Here is a 25,407-nt window from a genome sequence, read left to right on the forward strand (position 1 = left end):
CCAAAAGGGATTGGGGGTCATTTTGGGATCCCCAAAAATAATTTGGAATCATTTAGGGATCCCCAAGAGGGATCTAGGGACATTTTGGGGACCCCCCAAATCCCTCATTTGGGATTTTGGGATCCCTAAGAGGAATTTGGGGTCATATAGGGACCCCCAAAAGGGATTTGGGGTAATTTTGGGACTCCTAAGAGGGATTTTGGGTAATTTTCTGACCCCCAAAAGGAATTTCGGGTCATTTTGGGATCCCCAAGAGGGGTTTAGGGTCATTTTGGGACCCCCCCCCAGATCCCCCATTTGGGATTTTGGGATCCCTAAGCGGAATATGGGGTTATTCTGGGACCCCCAAAAGGAATTTGGGGTAATTTTGGGATCCCCAAGGGGGATTTGGGGTAATTTTGGGATCCCCAAGGGGGATTTGGGGTCACCTCATGACCTCACAGGGAGATCCCAAGGGGGGAGGCACAGGAGGGGCTGATTCCTAAAAACCAGCAGGGATTTAGGCACAAAGAAACACGATTTGGGCTAAAAAAACTTAAAAAAAAAAAAAAAAACCCAGAGAATTTAGGCAGAGGGAAGTGGAATTTGGGAAAAAAATCCCCCAAAAACTGAGAGGGGGGATTTGGGAGCAGTGAAATGGAATTTGGGCTAAACCCCTTAAAAACGGGGAGCCTTTAAAAAAATAAGACGTTTTAAATCGGGTTTTTTTTCTTCTCCCCTCCCTCCCTTAAGGCACGATGTTAGCGGATTTCTTTCTTTTAAACCCAGCCCTAAAGCCCCGTGAGGGACGCGGGGAATTCCTCGCTCCCGGCTGGAATTTCCTGCCGGATTCCCGGCGGCGTTTCGGGCGGGAACCGGGAGCTTTCGGGCGGCTCCCTGAGGGAAAAGGCGCCGCTCTGGGTGGGCAAAGGCGATTCTGGGCAGGGAGAAGCCGCGGCCGAGCCCCGGGGGCGCCGATCCCGGATCCCGCGCCCGCCAGTCCTGAGGGAACAAAGGGAAGGCGCCGCGCTGAGGCCCAAAAGCGCCTTTCCAGGGCTGAAAGCCGCAGTTCTGAGGGAAAAGCCGCCGGCGTGAGGCGGGGAAGCGCCGCTCTGAGGCGGAACGCGGCGGTTTGAGGGCGAAAGCCGCAGTTTTGGGGTAAAAAACCGCAGATTTGGGTTCAAAGCGCCGCTGTGGGGCCCGGGAGCCGGGCCTGGGGGCGGGGCCAGAAGCCCGCCGCGGCACGCGATTGGTCAGAGCCGCCGCGCGCCCGCGCCGTGATTGGCGGAGCGCCCCGCCGCTCGCCACAGCCCCGCCGCGCCACCATTGGACGGGGGAACCGTCACTCCAAGCACCACCCCGCCTTCGCTTCGCCGCTATTGGCCGGCGCGCCTGTCACTCGGCGCGCCGCCCCACCTCCCGCTCGCTGCTATTAAATACCGCGCCCGTCACTCCCGGCGTGGCCCCGCCTCCCGCCTGCATCCATTGGCCGCCGCGCCTGCCCGTCACGGCGGCGGACCCGCCCCCGCGCTGCCGCCCATTCATCCGCCGCCCGCCGCCGGCGCTACCTGCGCGGAGAGCGGCTCCGGCGCGGGCCCGTCCGCCGCGGTTCGGCCGCCCCTCCGAGCTGCCGCCGCTCCGCGCTCCGCCCGCCAAAACCGCCCGCAGCGCGCAGGCGCCGCCGGCCGCGCTCCGCGCATGCGTCCGCCCGCCTTTCCCCCCTCCCCAAAGCCCGCCGCGATTGGCGCATGCGCTGCTCCGGGCGCACCTTGGGGCCGGCGGGCGGGCGGCCCCTCCTCGCCGCCGCCGGGAGTCGCCGCCGCCGCCCCGCTCTGCGCCCGCCGCGCCGCGCTCGCCGAGCTGCGCTGGGCCCGCCGGCGGCCCGCGTTGAGCGACGGCCGCGCCCGCCAATGGGGACCGTCCCCCCGCTCTCCCAGCCAATGAGCGCCTCGCTAGGGGCGGGCCCCCCTCCGCTGCAACCAATCAGCGGCACGCCGGGGAGTCTCCGGGCCGGAGCGGGAAAAGCCGCGCGGGGCGCGGCGACAGCGATTCCCCCCAATCACCGCGGGGCGGGGGCGGGACGTTTCTCCGAGCAGCCAATCAGCGGCGGCACCGGGGGCGGAGCGCGTCGAGCCGCCCAATGGGGCGGCGGCAGCGGGAGGCGTCAGCCAATGGGAGGCGGCGCGGGGGCCGTGAGGGCGGCGGGGGCGGCGGGGTGAGGCGGCGGCGCTCGCGTCGCTCGGCCCCTTTCCGTGTCGGCCCTCGCAGAGGGAGCATCGCGCGCTGCCGCCACCGCCCGGCCCGCCCCGCCCCGCGCCGCCGCCATGGCCAAGGCCGAGGTCAGCGCTCGCCCCGCTTTCCGTCCCCCTCACCGATCCGCGCGCGTTGTTGGTTTTTTTTTGTTTTGTTTTTTGTTTTTTTTTTTTCCCCCCCCCCCACCCCGATCCCGTTCCTCCCCCGCCGCCCCCACCCCCCCCCCCTCCCTCAGCGCGCCGCCCCCGCCGCCGCCGCCGCCTGGCGGGCCGCGGGGCCTCACTGCGCCTGCGCGCGCCCCCCCTTCCCCTCACCCGCGCAGGCGCCATTTGTTCGGTGGGGGGGGGGGGGGGGGTCACACACAGAGCCCCCCTCCCCCCCTCAGCCTCCATTTGGGGGGGGGTCCCACAGATTGCCCCCGTTCCCCTCCCCCCTCAGCCTCCATTTTTCGGGGGTGGGGGTCCCACAGATTCCCCCCCCCCTCCACTCCCCCCTCAGGCGCATGCGCGACCCCCCCAGCGCCCCCCACCCTCCCGCGCGCGCGCCCGCGGCCACGTGCGCGTCCTTTGTGTCACCCGGGGTGGGGGGGGGTGGGGGGGTCTTCGAGATAACGGGTGGGGAGGTCGGGTTTTGGGGTGGGGGTGTTGGAATTTGGGGTGCGGGGGCTTGGGAGGGGTTAAAGTCAAGGCTGGGGGTTTTGGCGGGGTGGGGGAGTCCGAATTTAGGGTTGGGGGGGGGGTCGAAGTTAGGGCATGGAGGGGTCAGAAATAGGGGCTGGGGGTGCTGAGGGTGCTGGTGGGCCCCAAAAATGGGGGTTGGGGGAGAGATTTGGGGGCCTGGGAGGCGGGGTTTTGGGGTTGGGGGTGTTGAAGTTTGGGGTGAGGGGGATTGGGTGGGTTTAAAATGAAAGCTGGGGGTTCTGGGGGGTGGAGGAGTCAGAATTTAGGGCTGGGGGGGGGGTCAGAAATAGGGGCTGGGGGTGCTGAGGGTGCTGGTGGGCCCCAAAAATTGGGGTTGGGGGAGAGATTTGGGGGGTTGGGACATTGAGAAATTTGGGTTGGGAAGGGTCTGGTGGCCCCCCCAGGTGGGAACTGGGGATGCTCAAGGTTCAGGTGGCCCCAAAAATTTGGGATGGGGGAGCTTGAGGGGGTCCCTTTGGGGCCAGGAGTGGGATCCAGGGGGGGCTCAGGGGGATGGTGGGGGGGGATTTATTGGGGTGGGTTTGGGGTGTCAGGAGCTGGGGGGGGGGAGGGTCCCAGTAGGGGTTTTTGGGGTCCCAGGGGTAATTTCAGGATGTCAGGATCTCCCTGGAGCTTTGGGGGGGCATTTTGGGGTGTGAGGAGCTGTGAGGGGGGGTCCCAGGAGGGATTTTGGGGTGTCAGGAGTTCTGGGGGGGGTTCCAGGAGGGATTTTGGGATGGGAGGGGGTTCCCTGGAGGGATTTTGGGGTGTGAGGAGCTGTGTGCGGGGTCCCAGGAGGGATTTTCGATGCCAGGCTCCCTGGGAGGGGGGGTCCCATTAGGGGTTTTGGGGGTCCCCAGCCCCCCCATGAGCTGGGTGAGGGGATTTTGGGGTACCCTAACCCCCCATGGGCTGGGTGACAGGTTTTTGGTAGGGTTTTGGGGTTCCCCAGGCCCCCCAGAGCTGCGTGAAGGGATTTTGGGTGGGATTTTGGGTTGTCAGCCCCCCTTGGAGCTGGATGAGGGGGGGTTTGGGAAGTTTTGGGGCTCCCCAGCCTCCCCAGAGCTGGGTGAGGGGGTTTTGTGGGGGTTTTGGGGTGTCAGGCCCCCTGGAGCTGGGTGAGGGGCTTGTGGGGGGGTTGTTGGGGGGTTTTGGGGGGTTTTGAAGTTCCCCAGCCCCCCCAGAGCTGTGAGGGGGTTTTGAGGGGGTTCTGTGGATGTTTTGGGGTTCCCCAGCACCCCCAGAGCTGTGAGGGGGTTTTGGGGTCCCCCTGAGCCTGTGCCTGTTGCCCGCAGTCCCCGAAGGAGCCGGAGCAGCTCCGGAAGCTTTTCATCGGGGGCCTGAGCTTCGAGACCACGGACGAGAGCCTGCGCAGCCACTTCGAGCAGTGGGGCACGCTCACCGACTGCGTGGTGAGGGACAGCCCAGAACGGCACTGGGACCCCTGAAAACGGCACTGGGGCCACTGAAAACGGCACTGGGGCCACAAAAATGGCACTGGGGTCACAAAAAGGGCACTGGGACCCCTGAAAATGGCACTGGGGCCACTGAAAATGGCACTGGGACCCCAAAAATGGCACTGGGGCCACAAAAATGGCACTGGGGCCCCTGAAAATGGCACTGGGATCCCGAAAATGGCACTGGGATCATGAAAACGGCACTGGGACCCCTGATAACGGCACTGGGGCCACTGAAAACGGCACTGGGGTCACAAAAAGAGCACTGGGACCCCTGAAAATGGCACTGGGGCCACAAAAATGGCACTGGGATCCCTGAAAATGGCACTGGGATCCCTGAAAATGGCACTGGCACCCCAAAAATGGCACTGGGACCCCTGAAAATGGCACTGGGACCCCAAAAATGGCACTGGGGCCACAAAAATGGCACTATGATCGTGGATGCCACAACTCTCCCACCTGTGTCTGTGTCACCTGTGTCACCTGTGTGTCCTTTTCTCTGAGTGAGAAATGTGTGTCCCCTGCCCTGTGTGTGTCCCCTCACCTGTGTCACCTGTGTGTGTCCCCTGCCCTGTGTGTGTCCCCTCACCTGTGTGTGTCCCATCACCTGTGCCACCTGTGTGTGTCCCCTGCCCTGTGTGTGTTCCCTGTCCTGTGTCCCCTCACCTGTGTGTGTCCCCTCACCTGTGTCACCTGTGTGTGTCACCTCACCTGTGTCACCTGTGTGTGTCCCCTGCCCTGTGTCCCCTGCCTGCACGCCTCCCTGTGTCCCCACGCTGTCCCCAGGTGAGCCAGGACACCAAACACAAAATGCTTGCGGCTGTTTGTGTTTGTCACATCCCTGCCCGTGTCCCCGTGTCCCTGTGTCTGTCCTGGTGTCCCTGACCTGTCCCCCGCGTCCCTGACGTGTCCCTGTCCCCAGGTGATGCGGGACCCCAACACGAAGCGCTCGCGGGGCTTTGGCTTCGTCACCTACTCCTCGGTCGAGGAGGTCGACGCCGCCATGAACGCGCGGCCACACAAGGTGGATGGCAGGGTGGTGGAGCCCAAACGGGCCGTGTCCAGAGAGGTGAGGGGACATTGGGGACACTGAGGGGGCATGGCAGGGTGGTGGAGCCCAAACGGGCCGTGTCCAGAGAGGTGAGGGGACATTGGGGACATCGGGGACACTGAGGGGACATGGCAGGGTGGTGGAGCCCAAACGGGCCGTGTCCAGAGAGGTGAGGGGACACTGGGGACATTGGGGACACTTGAGGGGACATGGCAGGGTGGTGGAGCCCAAACGGGCCGTGTCCAGGGAGGTGAGGGGACATTGGGGACACTGAGGGGGTGATGGTGGCTGTGCCAGGTGCTCATGGCATTGACATTGGGGACAGTGGCACTGACCATGCCTGCTGCTCCTGGTGATGGCCCTGGGGACAGGGACAGTGGCCCTGCCCGCTGCTCATAGCAGTGGCCCTGGGGACAGGGGTGGTGGCAGTGCTCCTGGCCTTGGGGACAGGGGTGGTGGCAGTGCTCCTGATGGTGGTGGCCCTGGGGACAGGGGTGGTGGCAGTGCTCCTGATGGTGGTGGCCCTGGGGACAGGGGTGGTGGCAGTGCTCCTGATGGTGGTGGCCCTGGGGACAGGGGTGGTGGCAGTGCTCCTGGTGGTGGTGGCCTTGGGGACAGGGGTGGTGGCAGTGCTCCTGGTGGTGGTGGCCTTGGGGACAGGGGTGGTGGCAGTGCTCCTGGTGGTGGTGGTGTTGGGGACAGGGATAGTGGCCCTGCCTGCTGCTCATAGCAGTGGCCCTGTGGCCAGTCCCAGTGGCCCTGGCCATGCTGCCGCTCCCGGCGGTGTCCCTGGGCCAGGCCCAGTGGCCTTGGTTGTGCTTGGTGCTCCCGGCGGTGGCCCTGTGGCCAGGCCCGGTGGCCGTGCCGTGTCCTTGCTGGCAGCCCGGCTGTGCCCGCAGGACTCGCAGCGGCCCGGCGCGCACCTGACGGTGAAGAAGATCTTCGTGGGCGGCATCAAGGAGGACACGGAGGAGCACCACCTGCGCGACTACTTCGGCCAGTACGGCAAGATCGAGGTCATTGAGATCATGACCGACCGCGGCAGCGGCAAGAAGCGCGGCTTCGCCTTCGTCACCTTCGACGACCACGACTCCGTGGACAAAATCGTCAGTGAGTGACGCTGGGGACAATGGGAACACCTGGGGACACTGGGGGGGTGACAGCCTGGGGACACCTGGGGACAGCCTGGGGACACCTGGGGACAGCCTGGGGACACTGGGGGCTGACAGCCTGGCTGAGGACAGTGGGGGGACACCTGGGGGCACTGGGGGGATGACAGCCTGGGGACACTGGGGGGTGACAGCCTGGCCGGGGACAGTGTAGGGACACCTGGGGACACTGGGGGTGGTGACAGTCCAGCTGGGGGACAGTGTGGGGAGGTGACAGCCTGGCTGGGGGCAGTTTGGGGACGGTGTGGGGTGGGTGCCAGCCCGGCTGGGACAGTGCCAGCCCAGCTGTGGCAGTGCCACCCCGGCTGAGCCCCCGCGTGTCCCCGCAGTCCAGAAGTACCACACGGTGAACGGGCACAACTGCGAGGTGCGCAAGGCCCTGTCCAAGCAGGAGATGGCCAGCGCCTCGGCCGGCCAGCGAGGTGAGCGCCCGGCCCGCGGCCGCGCGGCCGTGTCCCCGCCGTGCCCGCGCCACCCGTGCCACCCGCGCTGTGCCTAAAGGCTGTGCCCCCCCCCCGCCCCCTCTGCTAGGCCGCAGCGGCTCCGGAAACTTCGGCGGTGGCGGCGGCCGCGGTGGCGGCTTCGGCGGCGGTGACAACTTCAACCGAGGCGGCAACTTCGGGGGACGTGGTGAGTGGTGGGATGGCACCGGGCACGGGGACAGGGACAGAACCAACAGGGGCACGGGGACAGGGACAGCAGTAGGTATGGGGACAACACCAGGCACGGGGACGGGGACAGCACCGGGCACAGGGACAGCACCGACCCCGGGCATGGGGACAGGGACAGCACCGACCTCAGGCATGGGCACGGGGACAGCACCGACTTCGGGCACAGGGACAGCACCGGCCCCGGGCACGGGGACAGCACCGAATTCGGGCATGGGCACAGGGACAGCACCGACCCCAGGCACGGGGCCCCTCCCTCGATGGCTGCCGCCGCCGCTCCGCGTCCCCCGGGCTCCGGCGCACATCCCTGGCGGGGCCCCAGCGCCGTTTGTTTTTCCAGGTGGGTTTGGCGGCGGCGGCGGCCGCGCCAGCGCCTGCGGTGGCGAGGGATTTAATGGATTTGGTGCTGATGGTAAGGCCAGGCTGGGCTTGAGTCCGGGGGCACCGCCAGGACGCCCGGCCCCGCCAGCCACGCAGCCCGCCCGCGCCCGCCGGAGCCCGGCCCCTCCGTGCTCGCTGCGGCTTCCCCGCCTCAAATCCCTTTTTCCTCTTTTCTCCCCCCAGGTTACGGTGGCGGCGGCGGCGGCCCCGGCTACTCCGGGGGCAACCGGGGCTACGGCGGCAGCGGCTCCTACGACGGCTACAACAACGGCGGCGGCGGCTTTGGCGGCGGCAGCGGGGGCCGGCGGCCGGCGCGGGGACCGGCGCTGGCCGTGCGCAACGGGCTGGCCGAGGCGGGCACAGGTGGGAGCCCCGGGGGCTGCGGGGACACTGGGGGCCCCCCCCGGGGCGGCCGGCACTGCCCGGCACACAGGGTGGTGGGGAATGGAGCTCCGGGATCTGGGGTCTCTGGGATGGGAACTCTGGGAGGTTTGGGGTCTCTGGGATGGGATCACGGGGGTTTGGGGTCTCTGGGAACCCATCACAAGGGGTTTGGGATCTCTGTGAAGGGAGCACCAAGGTTTGGAATCTCTGGGATGCCATCACCGGGGGTTTGGGGTCTCTGGGAAAAGATCCTGGAGCTCAGTGGGGCTTTGGGATCTCAGGGAAGGAATCATGGGTGGGTTTGGAATCTCAGTGAAAGCATCCTGGAGATCAGGGAGTTTGGGATCTCAGGGGGAGGGTCCTGGAGATCATGGGGGGCTTTGGGATCTCATGAGCCCAGAGGTCATGGCGGGTTTGGGATCCCAGTTAAAGCCCCCTGGACTCTGGGCTCCCAGTTCAGCCATCCCAGAGTTCCCAGAGCCTCAGGGATCCCAAATCTCCCAGTTCCCCCATCCCAAATCTCCCAGTTCCCCCATCCCAAATCTCCCAGTTCCCCCATCTCATCATGGGGCTGCCCCTGGGTGCTCCCTGGCCCTGCCAGCTCCATGGCTGTCCCCCCCTGACCCTGCTGTCCCCCCCTGACCCCGCTGTCCCCCCCTGACCCCGCTGTCCCCCCCTGACCCCGCTGTCCCCCCCCAGGCAGCAATTTCGGGGGCGGGGGCAGCTACAACGACTTCGGCAGCTACAACAACCAGGCCTCGAGCTTCGGGCCCATGAAGGGCGGCAGCTTCGGGGGGCGCAGCTCGGGCCCCTACGGCGGTGGTGAGTCCCCAAAACCACCCCTGGGAAACCCCAAAAATCACCTGGGGAACCCCAAAAATCACCTGGGGAACCCCAAAATATCCTAAACGTACTGGGGGCAGCTTTGGGGGGTGCAGCTCGGGGCCGTACGGCGGTGGCGAGTCCCCAAAACCCCCCTGGGGAACCCCAAAACCCTCCTGGGGAACCCCAAAATATCCTAAGTGTACTGGGGGCTGCTTCTAGGGGCACAGCCCAGGGACCTGTGGTAGAGGTGAGTCCCCAAAAATCACCTGGAGATCCTAAAAATCCCCTGAGGAACCCCAAAAATCACTTAGCAATTCCCAAAAACCCCCTGGGGGACCCCAAATATCCTGGGGGAACCCTAAAATATCCTAAAGGTACTGGGGGCAGCTTTGAGGGGCGCAGCTCGGGGCGGAGGTGAGTCCCCAGAAATCACCTCAGAACCTCAAAAATCACCTGGGGAACCCCAAAAATCTGCCTGGAGGACCCCAAAAATCCACCTGGGGGGTCCCAAAAATCACCTTGGAGGAGCTGGAGTGACCCCAGAATGTCCTGGCAGGGGTCCTGTGTCACTGGTGGGTCCGGGGGGGTCCCCAAATGTCCCCCCCTCCTCAATTTTTGGGTGTTCTTAAATCCCCTCCTGGTTCCACAGGCGGCTACGGCAGCTCCAGCGGCGGCGGCAGCTACGGAGGAGGGAGGAGGTTTTAACGGCCAGGTGAGCGGGGAAAAAGGGTGGGGAAAATATGGGAAAAGGGGGAGAAGAATGTGGGGGAAATGGGGAAAAAGGTGGGGGAAAAACAAAGGAAAAAGCTGGGGAAAATATGGGAAAAGGGAGAGAAAAATGTGGGGGAAAGGTGGGGAAAATATGGGAAAGAGGTGGGGAAAATACGGGGAAAAGGGGGAGAAAAATATGGGGAAAAGGTGGGGAAAATATGGGAAAAGGGAGAGAAAAATGTGGGGAAAATACGGGAAAAATGGGGAAATGGGGAAAAATGGGAAGAGAATTGAGAGAAAAAATGATGAAATGCTCAGGGAGGAAGGTGAAGGAAAAGACAAGGTGGGGAGGACGGTTTAGGGAGAAAAGTGGGAAAATAGGAAAAAAAAGGTTGGGAAGAGATGGAGGGAAGTTGAAGAAGTGGGGAAAAAAGTGGGGGGGGGATGAAGGGAAAGGGTTGGGGGAAAAGGGGAAAAAAGAAAAGAGGGAAGTGAGGAAAGGTCGGAAAGGAGGAAATGGTTCAAAGTGAGAGGAGCTGGGAGAGAAAATGATGAAAGCCAGGGGGAATAGCAGGAAAGGAGGGAAAAGGGATGGAAAAGGGATGGAAAAAGGATGGAAATGAGGGGGAAGGGGTGGGGGTGGGAATTCCAGCGGGGTTGGGGCTGGGATCAGGGCAGGGTCAGGGGGGATTGGGGCAGGAATGGGAATGGGAATGGGGCGGGAATTGGGGCAGGGATGGGACTGGGATGTGAGCAGGGAATGGGGCAAGGAATGGGGCAGGGATGGGAATGGGATCTGAGCAGGAATTGGGGCAGGGATGGGACTGGGATGTGAGCAGGGAATGGGGCAGGGATGGGACTGGGATCTGAGCAGGGAATGGGGCAGGGATGGGACTGGGATCTGAGCAGAAATTGGGGCAGGGATCAGGGATGAGATCAGGGCAGGGAATGGGGCAGGGATTGGGGCTGGGATCGGGGCAGGGTTTGGAGATGGGATCGGGGCTGGGGCTGGAGCTGGATTTGGGGCTCTGCACCTCCTGGAGCCCCCAGCACTGGAGCTGCTCCTGATCCCAATCCCAACCCCAGTCCTCACCCTGCCCCAATCCCAACCCCAGTCCCGATCCCAGTGCTGATCCTGATCCCAGTCCTGCCCCAGTCCCGATCCCAATGCTGATCCTGATCCCAATTCCAGTGCTGATCCTGATCCCAATCCTGCCCCAATCCCAACCCCAGTCCCGATCCCAGTGCTGACCCTGATCCCAGTCCTGCCCCAATCCCAACCCCAGTCCTGATCCCAGTGCTGATCCTGTTCCCAATCCCAACCCCAGTCCCGATTCCAGTGCTGATCCTGATCCCAATCCTGCCCCAATCCCAACCCAGTCCCGATCCCAATGCTGATCCTGATCCCGATTCCAGTGCTGATCCTGATTCCAGTGCTGATCCTGTCCCAACCCCAGTCCTGATCCCAGTGCTGATCCTGTTCCCAGTCCTGCCCCAATCCCAACCCCAGTCCCGATTCCAGTGCTGATCCTGATCCCGATTCCAGTGCTGATCCTGATCCCAATCCTGCCCCAGTCCCAACCCCAGTCCCGATCCCAATGCTGATCCCGATCCCGATCCCAATGCTGATTCTGTTCCCAATCCTGCCCCAGTCCCAGCCCCACTCCTGACCCTGCCCCGATCCCGATCCCGACCCCAGTGCTGACCCTGCCCCTCTGTCCCGCAGGAGCCGGAGCTGGGCGGGAGCCGGGGCGGCCCCTGGAGCCAGCGCCGGGCCGGGCAGCGCCCCCGGGACCCCCGGGACCCCCCCGGGACCCCCGAGGTCGCCGTGTCCAGGTCCCCCCGTAGTTCCCGAGCGGAGCGGCCGGAATTCCCCCCCGTGTCCTGTACCCCCCACCTTGTCAATAAATGTCTCTTGGGTTTTTTTTTTTAAATTATTTTTTATTATTATTGTTAATTTCAGAGCTGGGGGCGGCCGCTCTCCTCCTGATTGGTCGCCTCAGCTGTCAGTCACAGCCTGGCTCCGCCCCCCCGCCTCTGTTGTCACCCAGGGTGTCCCCAGGGTGTCCCCAGGGTGTCCCCTGGGTGTCCCCAGGGTGTCCCCGGGCTGTGCCACCCCCCTGTCACTAATTGCCACCTTCCCTTTTGTAGGAGCCGCCGGCCCCGGGAGAGGAGCCCGCGGAGGTGAGCGTGGGGACACCTGGGGACACCTGGGGACACCTGGGGACAGCCCCGGCCGGGTGACCCCCCCCAGCCCCGCCCCAGCGCCCGCGGGACCCCCCGGTGCCCTCAATAAAAGGGTATTTTTGTACCTGTGTGCCTGTGTGGGGACAGGGAGGGGACAGGGACACTGTGGGGACACTGTGGGGACAGGGACACCGCGGGGACACCGTGGGGACAGGGACACTGAGGGGACACCATGGGGACAGGGACACAACGGGGACACCGTGGGGACAGGGACACTGCGGGGACACCGTGGGGACAGAACAGCCTTGGAGGGGACAGGGACGGGGCTGGGGACAAAGCAGCCATGGAGGGGACAGTGACAACCCCGGTGGGTGACACAGAGGTGCCACCGCTGTCCCCAGCCCCTGGTGGGTGACACAGGGGTGCCATCCCTGTCCCCAGCCCCTGGTGGGTGACACAGAGGTGCCACCCCTGTCCCCGAGTATCCCCAGCCCCTGGTGGGTGACACAGGGGTGCCACCCCTGTCCCCAGCCACTGGTGGGTGACACAGGAGGTGCCACCGCTGTCCCCAGCCCCTGGTGGGTGACACAGAGGTGCCACCACTGTCCCCAGCACCTGGGAGGTGACACAGGGGTGCCACCGCTGTCCCCAGCCCCTGGTGGGTGACACAGGGGGTGCCATCCCTGTCCCCAGCACCTGGGAGGTGACACAGGAGGTGCCACCCCTGTCCCCAGCCCCTGGTGGGTGACACAGGAGGTGCCACCGCTGTCCCCAGCCCCTGGTGGGTGACACAGAGGTGCCACCACTGTCCCCAGCACCTGGGAGGTGACACAGGAGGTGCCACCCCTGTCCCCAGCCCCTGGTGGGTGACACAGAGGTGCCACCCCTGTCCCCAGCCACTGGTGGGTGACACAGGGGTGCCATCCCTGTCCCCAGCCCCTGGTGGGTGACACGGGTGCCACCCCTGTCCCCGAGCGTCCCCAGCCCCTGGTGGGTGACACAGGAGGTGCCACCGCTGTCCCCAGCACCTGGGAGGTGACACAGGAGGTGCCACCCCTGTCCCCAGCCCCTGGTGGGTGACACGGGTGCCACCCGTGTCCCCGAGCGTCCCCAGCCCCTGGTGGGTGACACAGGAGGTGCCACCGCTGTCCCCAGCACCTGGGAGGTGACACAGGAGGTGCCACCCCTGTCCCCAGCCCCTGGTGGGTGACACAGGGGTGCCACCTCTGTCCCCAGCCGCTGGTGGGTGACACGGGTGCCACCCGTGTCCCCGAGCGTCCCCAGCCCCTGGTGGGTGACACAGGGGTGCCACCTCTGTCCCCAGCCCCTGGTGGGTGACACGGGTGCCACCCGTGTCCCCGAGCGTCCCCAGCCCCGGTGGTGACACACGCGGGGTCCCATCAGCAGAAAGGGCCTCGCTTCCGGTCACGTGCTCACCGAGCCAGCCAATCACAGCCCCGGCCCAGCAATGGGGTGACGTCAGCGCTTCCCCGGTCACTATGGCAACTGCGCCGCCCCCTCCGCTTCCGGCAGCGCCGTGCAACTGTGATTGACAGTTGGTTTATCCAATCAACGCCCGTCTACAGAAGAGCGGGAAAGAGCGACCCGCCCATCGCGTGGAAGCGCGCAGCGATTGGTGGGATGGAGGCAGAATTGGACCAATCATCCCGGCGGGGTGGGGCCAAGGGGAGTGATTGGCAGGCGAACAGCCAATCAGCGGCGGGCGCTCTTCCGGCTCCACGTCGGCAGCGGCGGAGGCAAAATGGAGGCGCTGGTGCTGGTGAGGCCGGGGGAAACTGGGGAGACTGGGATGGACTGGGATGGACTGGGATGGACTGGGGGGGACTGGGGGGGACTGGGATGGACTGGGATGGACTGGGGGGGACTGGGATGGACTGGGATGGACTGGGGGGACTGGGGGGGACTGGGATGGACTGGGGGGGACTGGGATAGACTGGGGGGACTGGGATGGACTGGGATGGACTGGGGGGACTGGGATGGACTGGGGGGGACTGGGATGGACTCGGGGGGAGTGGGGGGGACTGGGATGGACTGCGGGGACTGGGATGGACTGGGATGGACTGGGGGGACTGGGATGGACTGGGGGGGACTGGGGTGGACTGGGATGGACTGGGGGGACTGGGATGGACTCGGGGGGAGTGGGGGGGACTGGGATGGACTGCGGGGACTGGGGGGACTGGGGGGGACTGGGGTGGACTGGACTGGGAGGGACTGGAGGGACTGGGAGGGTGTCTGTCCTACACTGGGCTGTGGCTCTGGGTACAGTTGGGGACAGATTTGGGGACAATTTTGGGGACAGTTTAGGGGACATTGGGGAGAGTTTTGGGGACATTTGGAGACAGATTTGGGGACAATTTTGGGGACAGTTTTGGGGACAGTTTAGGGGACATTTGGGGACAGTTTTGGGGACAGTTTTGGGGACAGTTTTGGGGACATTTGGGGACAGTTTTGGGGACAGTTTTGGGGACATTTGGGGACAGTTTTGGGGACAGTTTTGGGGACAATTTTGGGGACATTTGGGGACAGTTTTGGGGACAGTTTTGGGGACAGTTCTGGGGACAGTTGGGGACATTCTGGGTGCCCGGGGCGGGGTTCTGTCCTACACTGGGCTGTGGCTCCGGGCAGTCAGTGCATCACAGAACTTGGTCCTGGGCACCCCCAGCGGCCCCCGGACGGACAGACGGACGGGGGACAGACAGACAGACAGGGGACAGACAGACAGAGAGAGGGGACGGACAGACGGACAGGGGACAGACAGACAGAGAGAGGGGACGGACAGACAGACAGGGGACAGGCAGACAGACAGGGGACAGGCAGACGGACAGAGACATGGGGGACACGGTCACCCCCAGCACAGCCGGGCCCACTGTCCCTGGCCTTGGTGACACGGCTGTCCCTGTCCCCAGGGGGGTGGTGGCACTGTCCCTGTCCCGGGGGTGGCACTGTCCCTGTCCGTGTCACTGTCCCTGTCCCAGGGGTGGCACTGTCCCTGTCCCGGGGCTGGCACTGTCCGTGTCCTTGTCCCTGTCCCTGTCCCAGGGGTGGCACTGTCCCTGTCCGTGTCCCTGTCCCTGTCCCAGGGGTGGCACTGTCCCTGTCCCGGGGCTGGCACTGTCCCTGTCCGTGTCACTGTCCCTGTCCCAGGGGTGGCACTGTCCCTGTCCCGGGGGTGGCACTGTCCCTGTCGCTGTCCCAGGGGTGGCACTGTCCCAGTCCCGGGGGTGGCACTGGCACTGTCCGTGTCCCTGTCCCTGTCCCGGGGGTGGCACTGTCCCAGTCCCGGGGGTGGCACTGGCACTGTCCGTGTCCCTGTCGCTGTCCCTGTCCCGGGGGTGGCACTGTCCATGTCCCGGGGGTGGCACTGGCACTGTCCGTGTCCCTGTCGCTGTCCCTGTCCCGGGGGTGGCACTGTCCCTGTCCGTGTCCCTGTCCCTGTCCCGGGGGTGGCACTGTCCCTGTCCCGGGGGTGGCACTGTCCCTGTCCGTGTCCCTGTCGCTGTCCCGGGGGTGGCACTGTCCCTGTCCCTGTCCCTGTCCCAGTCCCGGGGGTGGCACTGTCCCAGTCCCGGGGGTGGCACTGGCACTGTCCGTGTCCCTGTCCCTGTCCTGGGGGTGGCACTGTCCCAGTCCCGGGGGTGGCACTGTCCCTGTCTGTGTCCCTGTCGCTGTCCCTGTCCCCGGGGTGGCACTGTCCCTGTCCCCGGGGTGGCACTGTCCCTGTCCCGGGGGTGGCAGTGTCCCTGTCCCGGGGGTGGCACTGGCACTGTCCGTGTCCCTGTCCCTGTCCCAGGGGTGGCACTGTCCGTGTCCCGGGGGTGGCACTGTCCGTGTCCGTTTCCCTGTCCCTGTCCTGGGGGTGGCACTGTCCCAGTCCCGGGGGTGGCACTGTCCCTGTCCGTGTCCCTGTCCCTGTCCCGGGGGTGGCAGTGTCCCTGTCCCGGGGGTGGCACTGGCACTGTCCGTGTCCCTGTCCCTGTCCCAGGGGTGGCACTGTCCGTGTCCCGGGGGTGGCACTGTCCGTGTCCGTTTCCCTGTCCCTGTCCTGGGGGTGGCACTGTCCCAGTCCCGGGGGTGGCACTGGCACTGTCCGTGTCCCTGTCCCTGTCCCGGGGGTGGCAGTGTCCCTGTCCCGGGGGTGGCACTGGCACTGTCCGTGTCCCTGTCCCGGGGGTGGCAGTGTCCCTGTCCCGGGGGTGGCACTGGCACTGTCCGTGTCCCTGTCCCTGTCCCGGGGGTGGCACTGTCCCTGTCCGTGTCCCTGTCCCTGTCCTGGGGGTGGCACTGTCCCTGTCCCGGGGGTGGCACTGGCACTGTCCGTGTCCCTGTCCCTGTCCCGGGGGTGGCACTGGCACTGTCCGTGTCCCTGTCCCTGTCCCAGGGGTGGCACTGTCCCTGTCCCGGGGGTGGCACTGGCACTGTCCGTGTCCCTGTCCCTGTCCCGGGGGTGGCACTGTCACTGTCCCGGGGGTGGCACTGGCACTGTCCGTGTCCCTGTCCCTGTCCCGGGGGTGGCACTGGCACTGTCCGTGTCCCTGTCCCTGTCCCAGGGGTGGCACTGTCCCTGTCCCGGGGGTGGCACTGGCACTGTCCGTGTCCCTGTCCCTGTCCCGGGGGTGGCACTGTCACTGTCCCGGGGGTGGCACTGGCACTGTCCGTGTCCCTGTCCCTGTCCCAGGGGTGGCACTGTCCCTGTCCCGGGGGTGGCACTGTCCCTGTCCGTGTCCCTGTCGCTGTCCCGGGGGTGGCACTGTCCGTGTCCCTGTCGCTGTCCCCACAGGAGCCGTCCCTGTACACGGTCAAGGCCATCATCATCCTGGACAACGACGGCGAGCGGCTCTTCGCCAAGGTGGGGACACTGAGGGGACACCGAGGGGACACTGGGGACACCGAGGGGACAGGGGGACACCGAGGGGACAGAGGGACACCCAGGGGACACTGGGGACACCGAGGGGACAGGGGGACACCGAGGGGACAGAGGGACACCCAGGGGACACTGAGGGGACACTGCCCTGAGGGGGCTGTGGCTCTGGGCAAGGGACAGGGCGGGTGGCGCCGGTGTCAAGGGGTGGCCGATGTCCCTGTCCCCGTCCTGTGTCCCCGCTGTCCCCGGTGATGTCCCCAACGCTGTCCCCGTCGCAGTACTACGATGACACGTACCCCAGCGTGAAGGAGCAGCGCGCCTTCGAGAAGAACATCTTCAGCAAGACACACCGCAGTGACAGTGAGTGACAGTGGGGACACTGAGTGACACGGGTGACACGGGGTGACAGGGACACAGGACATCTTCAGCAAGACACACCGCAGTGACAGTGAGTGACAGTGGGGACACTGAGTGACACGGGTGACACGGGGTGACAGGGACACAGGACATCTTCAGCAAGACACACCGCAGTGACAGTGAGTGACAGTGGGGACACTGAGTGACACGGGTGACACGGGGTGACAGGGACACAGGACATCTTCAGCAAGACACACCGCAGTGACAGTGAGTGACAGTGGGGACACTGAGTGACACGGGGTGACAGGGACACGGGACATCTTCAGCAAGACACACCGCAGTGACAGTGAGTGACAGTGGGGTGACACAGGGACACAGGTGGCACAGGTGACAGTGTCAGTGTCACACAGGTGACAGTGTCAGTGTCTCACAGGTGACAGTGTTAGTGTCTCACAGGCGGCACGGGTGACAGTGTCAGTGTCACACAGGTGACAGAATCAGTGTCTCACAGGTGACACAGGTGGCACAGGTGACAGTGTCAGTGTCTCACAGGTGACAGTGTCTCACAGGTGACAGTGTCAGTGTCACACAGGTGACAGTGTCAGTGTCACACAGGTGGCACAGGTGACAGTGTGTCACACAGGTGACAGTGTCAGTGTCATACAGGTGGCACAGGCGGCACAGGTGACAGTGTCAGTGTCACACAGGTGACAGTGTCAGTGTCTCACAGGTGGCACAGGTGACAGTGTCAGTGTCACACAGGTGACAGTGTCAGTGTCTCACAGGTGGCACAGGTGACAGTGTCAGTGTCACACAGGTGACAGTGTCAGTGTCACACAGGTGACTGTCAGTGTCACACAGGTGACACAGGCGGCACAGGTGTCAGTGTCACACAGGTGACAGTGTCAGTGTCTCACAGGTGACAGTGTCAGTGTCACAGAGGTGACTGTCAGTGTCACACAGGTGACAGTGTCAGTGTCATACAGGTGGCACAGGCGGCACAGGTGACAGTGTCAGTGTCACACAGGCGGTACAGGTGACAGTGTGTCACACAGGTGACAGTGTCAGTGTCACACAGGTGACACAGGCGGCACAGGTGACAGTGTCAGTGTCACACAGGTGACAGTGTCAGTGTCTCACAGGTGACAGTGTCAATGTCACACAGGTGACAGTGTCAGTGTCACACAGGTGACACAGGTGACACAGGACTGTCCCCTGCAGGTGAGATCGCGCTGCTGGACGGGCTCACCGTGGTGTACAAGAGCAGCATCGACCTGTACTGCTGTGTCATCGGGAGTGCCACCCAGAACGAGGTGGGGACACGGGGACAGCTGGGGACACGGGGACAGCACAGGGAACAGCACGGGGACGTTGTTGGGACACCGTGGGCACTCTGCAGGGGCACAAGGACACCCAGGGCTGCTGGGGGACCCCGCGGTGGCAGGGGGGACACTGCCTGTGACCCCGTGTGACCCCGCTGTCCCTCTGTCCCCTCTGTGTCCCTCTGTCCCCTCTGTGTCCTCTGTGTCCCCTCTGTCCCCAGCTGATGCTCACGGCTGTGCTCAACTGCCTGTTCGACTCGCTGAGCCAAATGCTGAGGTAGGGACACACCTGGGGACACCTGGGGACACACCTGGGGACACACCTGGGGACACCTGGGGACACACCTAGGGACACACCTGGGGACACACCTGGGGACACCTGGGGACACACCTGGGGACACCTGAGGACACACCTGGGGACACACCTGGAGACACACCTGAGGACACCTGGGGACACACCTGGGGACACCTGGGACACACCTGGGGACACCTGAGGACACACCTGAGGACACCTGGGGACACACCTGGGGACACCTGGGGACACACCTGGGGACACACCTGGGGACACCTGGGGACACACCTGGGGACAGCTGGGGACAGCTGGGGACACCTGGGGACACCTGGGGACACACCTGGGGACACCTGGGGACACACCTGGGGACACACCTGGGGACAGCTGGGGACAGCTCTGTGGGGTGTCCCCATGTCCCTGTGGGGTGTCCCTGTGTCCCCGATGTCCCCATGTCCCCCCAGGAAGAACGTGGAGCGCCGGGCGCTGCTGGACAACATGGAGGGGCTGTTCCTGGCCGTGGACGAGATCGTGGACGGAGGGTGGGACACTGCCACTGTCATTGTCACTGTCCCTGTCACTGCCACTGTCCTTGTCATTGTCACTGTCCCTGTCACTGTCATTGTCACTGTCCCTGTCACTGCCACTATCCTTGTCATTGTCACTGTCACTGTCCCTGTCACTGTCATTGTCACTGTCCCTGTCATTGCCACTGTCACCTCCCAGGGACTGTCGGACTGTCACCTGCCTGGGACTGCCACTGTCACTGCCACTGTCATTGTGTCATTGCCACTGTGTCACTGTGTCCCTGTCACTGTCACTGTGTCACTGTCACTGTGTCACTGTCACTGTCACCCCCATGGGACTGGCACTGTCACCTCCCCTGTCACCTTCCCGGGACTGTCATTGTCACCTCCCCATAGCCTGTCATTGTCACCCTGGGACTGTCACTGTCATTGTCACTGTCACTGTCATCTCCTGGGGACTGTCACCTCCCCTGGGGATTGTCATTGTCACCTCCCAGGGACTGTCATTGTCAGTGTTACCCCTGTCACCTGCCCTGGGACTGTCATTGTCACCCCCTGGGGACTGCCACTGTCACCTGCCCTAGGACTGTCACCTGCCCTGGGACTGTCATTGTCACCCCCTGGGGACTGTCACTGTCACCTGCCCTGGGACTGTCATTGTCACCCCCTGGGGACTGTCACTGTCACCTGCCCTGGGACTGTCACTGTCACCTGCCCTGGGGCTGTCACTGTCACCCCCTGGGCACTGTCACTGTCACCCCTGTCACCTGCCCTGGGGCTGTCACTGTCACCCCCTGGGGACTGTCATTGTCACCCCTGTCACCTGCCCTGGGACTGTCACTGTCACCCCCTGGGGTCTGTCACTGTCACCCCCTGGAGACTGTCACTGTCACCTGCCCTGGGACTGTCACTGTCACCCCCTGGGGACTGTCACTGTCACCTGCCCTGGGACTGTCACTGTCACCCCCTGGGGACTGTCACTGTCACCTGCCCTGGGACTGTCATTGTCACCCCCTGGGGACTGTCACTGTCACCCCCTGGGGACTGTCACTGTCACCCCTGTCACCTGCCCTGCGGACTGTCACTGTCACCCCTGTCACCTGCCCTGGGACTGTCACTGTCACCCCCTGGGGACTGTCACTGTCACCTGCCCTGGGACTGTCACTGTCACCCCCTGGGGACTGTCACTGTCACCCCTGTCACCTGCCCTGGGACTGTCACTGTCACCCCCTGGGGACTGTCACTGTCACCTGCCCTGGGGACTGTCATTGTCACCCCCTGGGGACTGTCACTGTCACCTCCCCTGGGACTGTCACTGTCACCCCCCGGGCTCTGTCAGCCCCGGTGCTGAGGTGTCCCCATGTCCCCGTGTCCCCTCAGGGTCATCCTGGAGAGTGACCCCCAGCAGGTCGTGCACCGCGTGGCCGTGCGGGTACGGGGACGGGGACGGGGGGTTTGGGTTTTTGGGGGGATTTGGGGAGGATTGAGGGGAATTTCAGGGGGATTTTGGGGGGATTTGGGGGGCATTTAGGGGGGATTTGGGAATTTGGGGGGCATTTAGGGGGGATTTGGGTTTTTTCAGGGGGATTTAGGGAGGATTGGGACAGTTGGGGGGATTTGGGGGATTTGGGGGGAATTTGGGGTTTTTAGGGGGGATTTGGGGGATTTGGGAGGGATTTGGGGTTTTTAAGGGGGATTGGGGGGATTTCAGGGGGATTTTGGGGATTTGGGGTTTTTAGGGGGGATTGGGGGGATTTCAGGGGGATTTTGGGGATTTGGGGTTTTTAGGGGGGGTTGGGGGGATTTCAGGGGGATTTGGGAGGGATTTGGGAGGGATTTGGGGTTTTTAGGGGGATTGGGGGGATTTCAGGGGGATTTGGGAGGGATTTGGGGTTTTTAGGGGGGATTGGGGGGATTTCAGGGGGATTTGGGAGGGATTTGGGGTTTTTAGGGGGCATTGGGGGGATTACAGGGGGATTTGGGAGGGATTTGGGGTTTTTAGGGGGGATCGGGGGGATTTCAGGGGGATTTGGGAGGGATTTGGAGGCATTTAGGGGGGATTTGGACTTTTTAGGGGGGATTTAGGGACGACTGGGGGGATTTCAGGGGATTTGGGGGAATTTGGGGGGTTTGGGGGGGTCTCAGGGGTTTTGGGGGCAGCTCATGGGGAATCCTGGGTGCCCCCCTGCCCCAGGCACCCACTGTCCCCCCCATGTCCCCCCCATGTCCCCGTTGTCACAGGGCGAGGACGTGCCCCTGACAGAGCAGACGGTGTCACAGGTAGGACCCCAAAAACCCCTGAGACCCCCCCCCAAAAACCCCTGAGACCCCCCAAACACCCTTGAGACCCCCCCCTAAAAACCCCTGAGACCCCGCCAAACACACCTGAGACCCCCCCAAACACACCTGAGACCCCCCAAACACCCCTGAGACCCCCCAAATAACCCCTGGGGCCCCACAAAAACCCTGATGGAGCAGACGGTGTCACAGGTAGGACCCCAAAAACCCCTGAGACCCCCCCCAAAAACCCGTGAGACCCCCCAAACACCCTTGAGACCTCCCCTAAAAACCCCTGAAACCCCCCCAAACACACCTGAGACCCCCCCAAACACCCCTGAGACCCCCCAAATAACCCCTGGGGCCCCACAAAAACCCTGATGGAGCAGACGGTGTCACAGGTAGGACCCCAAAAACCCCGTGGGACCCCCCCCAAAAACCCCTGAGACCCCAAAAAACCCCTGGGACCCCCCCAGAAAAACCCCTGAGACCCCAAAAAACCCCTGGGACCCCCCCAGAAAAACCCCTGAGACCCCCAAAAACTCCCAAACCCCCACAAAAAAACCCTGAACAACCCCCCCACCCCAAAAAAAAACCCCTGAAACCCCCCAAAAAACCCTGGGACCCCCAAATCCTTTCCAGGACCCCTCTGGGGCCCCCCCCAAAATCCCCCTGGGACCACTCCAGGACCCCCCCGACCCCTTTGGGCCCCCCCAAACCCTCCCAGGGGTGTCCTTGTCCCCCCCCAGATGTGTCCCCCCTGTCCCCAGGTGTCCCCCCCACCTGTCTGTGCCCCCCCAGGTGCTGCAGTCGGCGAAGGAGCAGATCAAGTGGTCACTGCTGCGTTGAGGGGACCCCCCCTGGACCCCCCAAAAACCTCCTGGGACACCCCAGGACCCCCCAAAAACCTCCTGGGACCCCCAGGATCCCCCAAAACCCTCTGGGGACTCCCAAAACCCCCTGGAACCCCCCAAAACCTCCTGGGACTTCCCCAGGACCCCCCCCAAACCCTCCGGGGACCTCCCAAAACCTCCTGGGACCCCTCCAGAACCCCCCAAAACCTCCTGGGACCCCCCCAGGGCCCCCCAAAACCCCCTGGGGACCCCCAAAAACCTCCTGGGAACCCTCCAGGCCCCCCCAAAACCCCCTGGGAATCCCCGGGACCCCCCAAAACCCCCTGGGGACCCCCCAAAAACCTCCTGGGACCCCCCAGGACCCCCCTAAAATCTCCTGGGACCCCACAAAACCTCCTGGGACCCCCCCCCCCGGGACCCCCCAAAACGTCCTGGGAACCCCCAGGACCCCCCAAAACCTTATGGGCCTTCCCCAGGACCCAAAACCCCCCCGGGGACCCCCCAAAAACCCCCCGAGACCCCCCAAAACCTCCTGGGACTTCCCCAGGACCCCCCCAAAATCCCCTTGGGACCCTCTGGGACCCCCCAAAAACCCCCTGGGACCCCCCCAAAGCCTCCTGGGACCCCCCCCGGGACCCCCTGTGCCCCCCAACACGCCGGTGCCCCCCCAGTCCCGTGTGCTGCCTCCTCTGTGCCTGCGCCGCCCCGGGATGGGGAACTGGGGGGATTTGGGGGATTTTGGGGGTGTCTGGGGGGGTTTGGGGGTGTCTGTGGGATTTTGGGGGGGCTGGGGGGTTTAGGGTATCCCCCCCCCCAACAAGGGGGTGTCTCTCAGGGTGTCCCCAAGCTGCCTGGGGGGACACGGGGGTGGGGACAGGGGACACCAAGGGGGGGCATGGAGCTTCCCCTGGGACCCCCTTGGGGACCCCAAAACCCCCCCGAGGACCCCAAAATCCACCCGGGGACCTCAAAACCCCCCCAGGACCTGCCTGGGGACCCCAAAATCCACCCAGGGACCCCCATGGGGACCCCAAAACCCCCCCGGGGACCCCAAAATCCACCCGGGGACCCCAAACCCCCCCCCCACCCGGGGACCCCAAACATCCCCCATGGACCCCCATGGGGACCCCAAAACCCCCTCGGGGACCCCAAAATCCACCCGGGGACCCCAAACCTCCCCCAGGGACCCCCATGGGGACCCCAAAATCCACCCAGGACCTGCCTGGGGACCCCAAAACCACCCCAGGGACCCCATGGGGACCCCAAAACCCACCCAAGACCTGCCTGGGGACCCCAAAACCACCCCAGGGACCCCCATGGGGACCCCAAAACCCACCCGGGACTCCCTTGGGAATCCCCAAACACTTTTGGGGACCCTCCAAATCTCCTGGGGACCCCAAAATCCATCTGAGGACCCCAAAACCCACACAGGACCCCCTTGGGGATCCCCAAAAGCTCCCCCAAAACCCCCCCCAAGGATCCCCAGAATCCATCCGGGACACCCTTGGGGATCCCCAAAATCCCCCTGGGGACCCCAAAACCCGCGCCGGGGACCCCAAAATCCACCCAGGGACCCCAAAATCCATCTGAGGACCCCAAAACCCACACAGGACCCCCCCCCCCCAGGGATCCCCAAAATCCACCCGGGACTCCCTTGGGGATCCCCAAAACCACCCCAGGGACCCCAAAATCCACCCAGGGACCCCAGAATCAATCTGAGGACCCCAAAATGCCCCTGCGGACCCCTAAACCCCCTCGGAGACCCCAAAATCCACCCGGGGACCCCTTTGAGGACCCCAAAATCCACCCGGGACCCCCCTGGGAAACCCCAAACCCCCCCCCAAAGACCCCAAAATCCACCCCGGACCCCCTTGGGGATCCCCAAAACCCCCCCGGGGACCCCCCCAAGCCCAAGAGCAGGAGCTCAAACCTCGTCATTTATTGGGGTGAAGCGGGGGGGGGGCACGGGGGGGGCACGGGGACGGGCTGGGGGGGGACACGGGGGGCCCCCCCAAACCCCCCCCGCCCGCTATTGCTTTGCTTTAGTCACAGTTTCGACTGGGGGGGGGCCCAAAATTGGGGGGTTCAGTGCCAAAGGAGGGGGGGGGACACAGTGGGGGGTGGGCTGTGGTGATAAGGGGGGGGGGGCACAGTGATAAGAGGGGGGCAGGATTTTTGGGGGGGGTCACAGTGATGGGGGGGTCTGGGAATTTTTGGGGGGGGTCACAGTGATGGGGGGTGCAGGATTTTTGGGGGGGTGTGCAGGTTTTTTTTTGGGGGGTGCAGGATTTTTGGGGGGGGTCACAGTGCAGGGGTTTGGGGGGGTCACAGTGATGGGTGCAGGTTTTTGGGGGGGTGTGTGCAGTTTTTTTGGGGGGGGTGTCAGTGCTGGGAGGGTGCAGGATTTTTGGGGGGGGTGTGTGCAGGTTTTTTGGGGGGGGTGTGCAGATTTTGGGGGGGGTCACAGTGCTGGGGGGGTGCAGGGTTTTGGGGGGGGGGCACAGTGCTTGTGGGGCCGTACCATGTGTGTGTGTGTGGGGGGGCGTTATTTACAGGGGGGGTGCCCCGGACCCCCCCCCAAATTATTGCAGTGGGCTGGGCCCGGAAGGGGGGGGTAAAGGAATTGGGGGGGGGCCCTGGGGGGGGCGATTTTGGGGATCCCCCCCCGGGGCTGTGCGGGGCTCGCTGCCCTCAGTGCAAGAGGTCATGGCTTGGGGGGAGTCCTGGGGGGGTGGGGGGGGGTCCCGAGGCGGGGGGGGGGTCCCGGGGTGGGGGAGGGGAGGGGAGGGGGGGTCCATCCCTCGAGCCGTCACTGATTGCTGAGCAGATCCCTGAGGTGCCGGGGTCGGGGGGGGTCGGGGGGGGTCGGGAGGACTCTGGGGACCCCCCCCCCCCCGCGCCCCTCCCCCACCCCGGGGGGGTCCCGGTCCCCGGGGTTTGTGCGGTGGGGCCGGGGGGGGGGGGGGAGGGGCTCGTTGTTTTCCTGCCAAAATTCCCAAATTCCAGTTAAAAATGAAATAAAATCGCTGAGCCCGGGATGGGGAGGGGGGAGCGGCTGGGGGGCGGGGCCGGGAGGCGGTTGCTAGGAGACGGTTGCTAGGAGGCGGTTGCCATGTGCAGCTCTGGTCGCGGGCGGTTGCCAGGGAACCGTTGC

General features: G+C 64.6%; 4 protein-coding genes across 7 annotated transcripts in view; 3 read left to right on the forward strand and 1 right to left on the reverse strand.

Annotated features, from left to right (window-relative positions):
* CBX5 (chromobox 5) overlaps positions 1 to 1,874 on the reverse strand; it is a 99,886-nt gene extending 98,012 nt beyond the window's left edge. The window contains exon 1 of one of the 2 annotated variants that reach the window (XM_068212659.1): positions 1,748 to 1,874. The gene's annotated coding sequence lies outside the window, so the exon portion shown is untranslated. Of the gene's footprint in view, positions 1 to 1,547; positions 1,674 to 1,747 lie in introns of those variants that run through there. The other variant, XM_068212658.1, reaches the window with a different exon arrangement.
* NCKAP1L (NCK associated protein 1 like) overlaps positions 1 to 25,407 on the forward strand; it is a 390,138-nt gene that overhangs the window by 289,098 nt on the left and 75,633 nt on the right. The window lies entirely within an intron of this gene.
* HNRNPA1 (heterogeneous nuclear ribonucleoprotein A1) lies at positions 2,157 to 11,419 on the forward strand. 2 transcript variants are annotated; one of them, XM_068212656.1, is made up of 10 exons: positions 2,157 to 2,318; positions 4,208 to 4,324; positions 5,292 to 5,438; positions 6,320 to 6,530; positions 6,919 to 7,011; positions 7,091 to 7,216; positions 7,822 to 8,001; positions 8,722 to 8,844; positions 9,497 to 9,559; positions 11,285 to 11,419. In XM_068212656.1, exons 1-9 carry the CDS (start codon positions 2,304 to 2,306, stop codon positions 9,550 to 9,552), a joined length of 1,068 nt encoding a protein of 355 aa, XP_068068757.1. In that variant the 5' UTR covers positions 2,157 to 2,303; the 3' UTR covers positions 9,553 to 9,559; positions 11,285 to 11,419. The 2 variants fall into 2 exon arrangements, with proteins under 2 accessions (XP_068068757.1, XP_068068758.1); XM_068212657.1 differs by having other exon boundaries at positions 7,121 to 7,216.
* On the forward strand, positions 13,435 to 22,332 carry COPZ1 (COPI coat complex subunit zeta 1). Its single transcript, XM_068212661.1, has 9 exons — positions 13,435 to 13,525; positions 16,544 to 16,612; positions 16,906 to 16,987; positions 18,206 to 18,297; positions 18,528 to 18,583; positions 19,060 to 19,137; positions 20,503 to 20,554; positions 21,364 to 21,402; positions 22,201 to 22,332. The coding sequence occupies exons 1-9, from the start codon at positions 13,508 to 13,510 to the stop codon at positions 22,246 to 22,248; spliced, it is 534 nt and encodes a 177-aa protein (XP_068068762.1). The 5' UTR covers positions 13,435 to 13,507; the 3' UTR covers positions 22,249 to 22,332.

The sequence above is a fragment of the Anomalospiza imberbis genome, chromosome 22 (assembly GCF_031753505.1).
Source record: "Anomalospiza imberbis isolate Cuckoo-Finch-1a 21T00152 chromosome 22, ASM3175350v1, whole genome shotgun sequence".
Classification (NCBI taxonomy): Eukaryota; Metazoa; Chordata; class Aves; order Passeriformes; family Viduidae; genus Anomalospiza; species Anomalospiza imberbis.

Coding starts and splice junctions, on each gene's coding strand:
- HNRNPA1 (XM_068212656.1), top strand. Junction 5,439..6,319: donor AACGGGCCGTGTCCAGAGAG/GTGAGGGGACAT, acceptor CTGTGCCCGCAG/GACTCGCAGCGGCCCGGCGC. Junction 6,531..6,918: donor CTCCGTGGACAAAATCGTCA/GTGAGTGACGCT, acceptor GTGTCCCCGCAG/TCCAGAAGTACCACACGGTG.
- COPZ1 (XM_068212661.1), top strand. Junction 18,584..19,059: donor TCGCTGAGCCAAATGCTGAG/GTAGGGACACAC, acceptor ATGTCCCCCCAG/GAAGAACGTGGAGCGCCGGG. Junction 21,403..22,200: donor CAGAGCAGACGGTGTCACAG/GTAGGACCCCAA, acceptor GTGCCCCCCCAG/GTGCTGCAGTCGGCGAAGGA.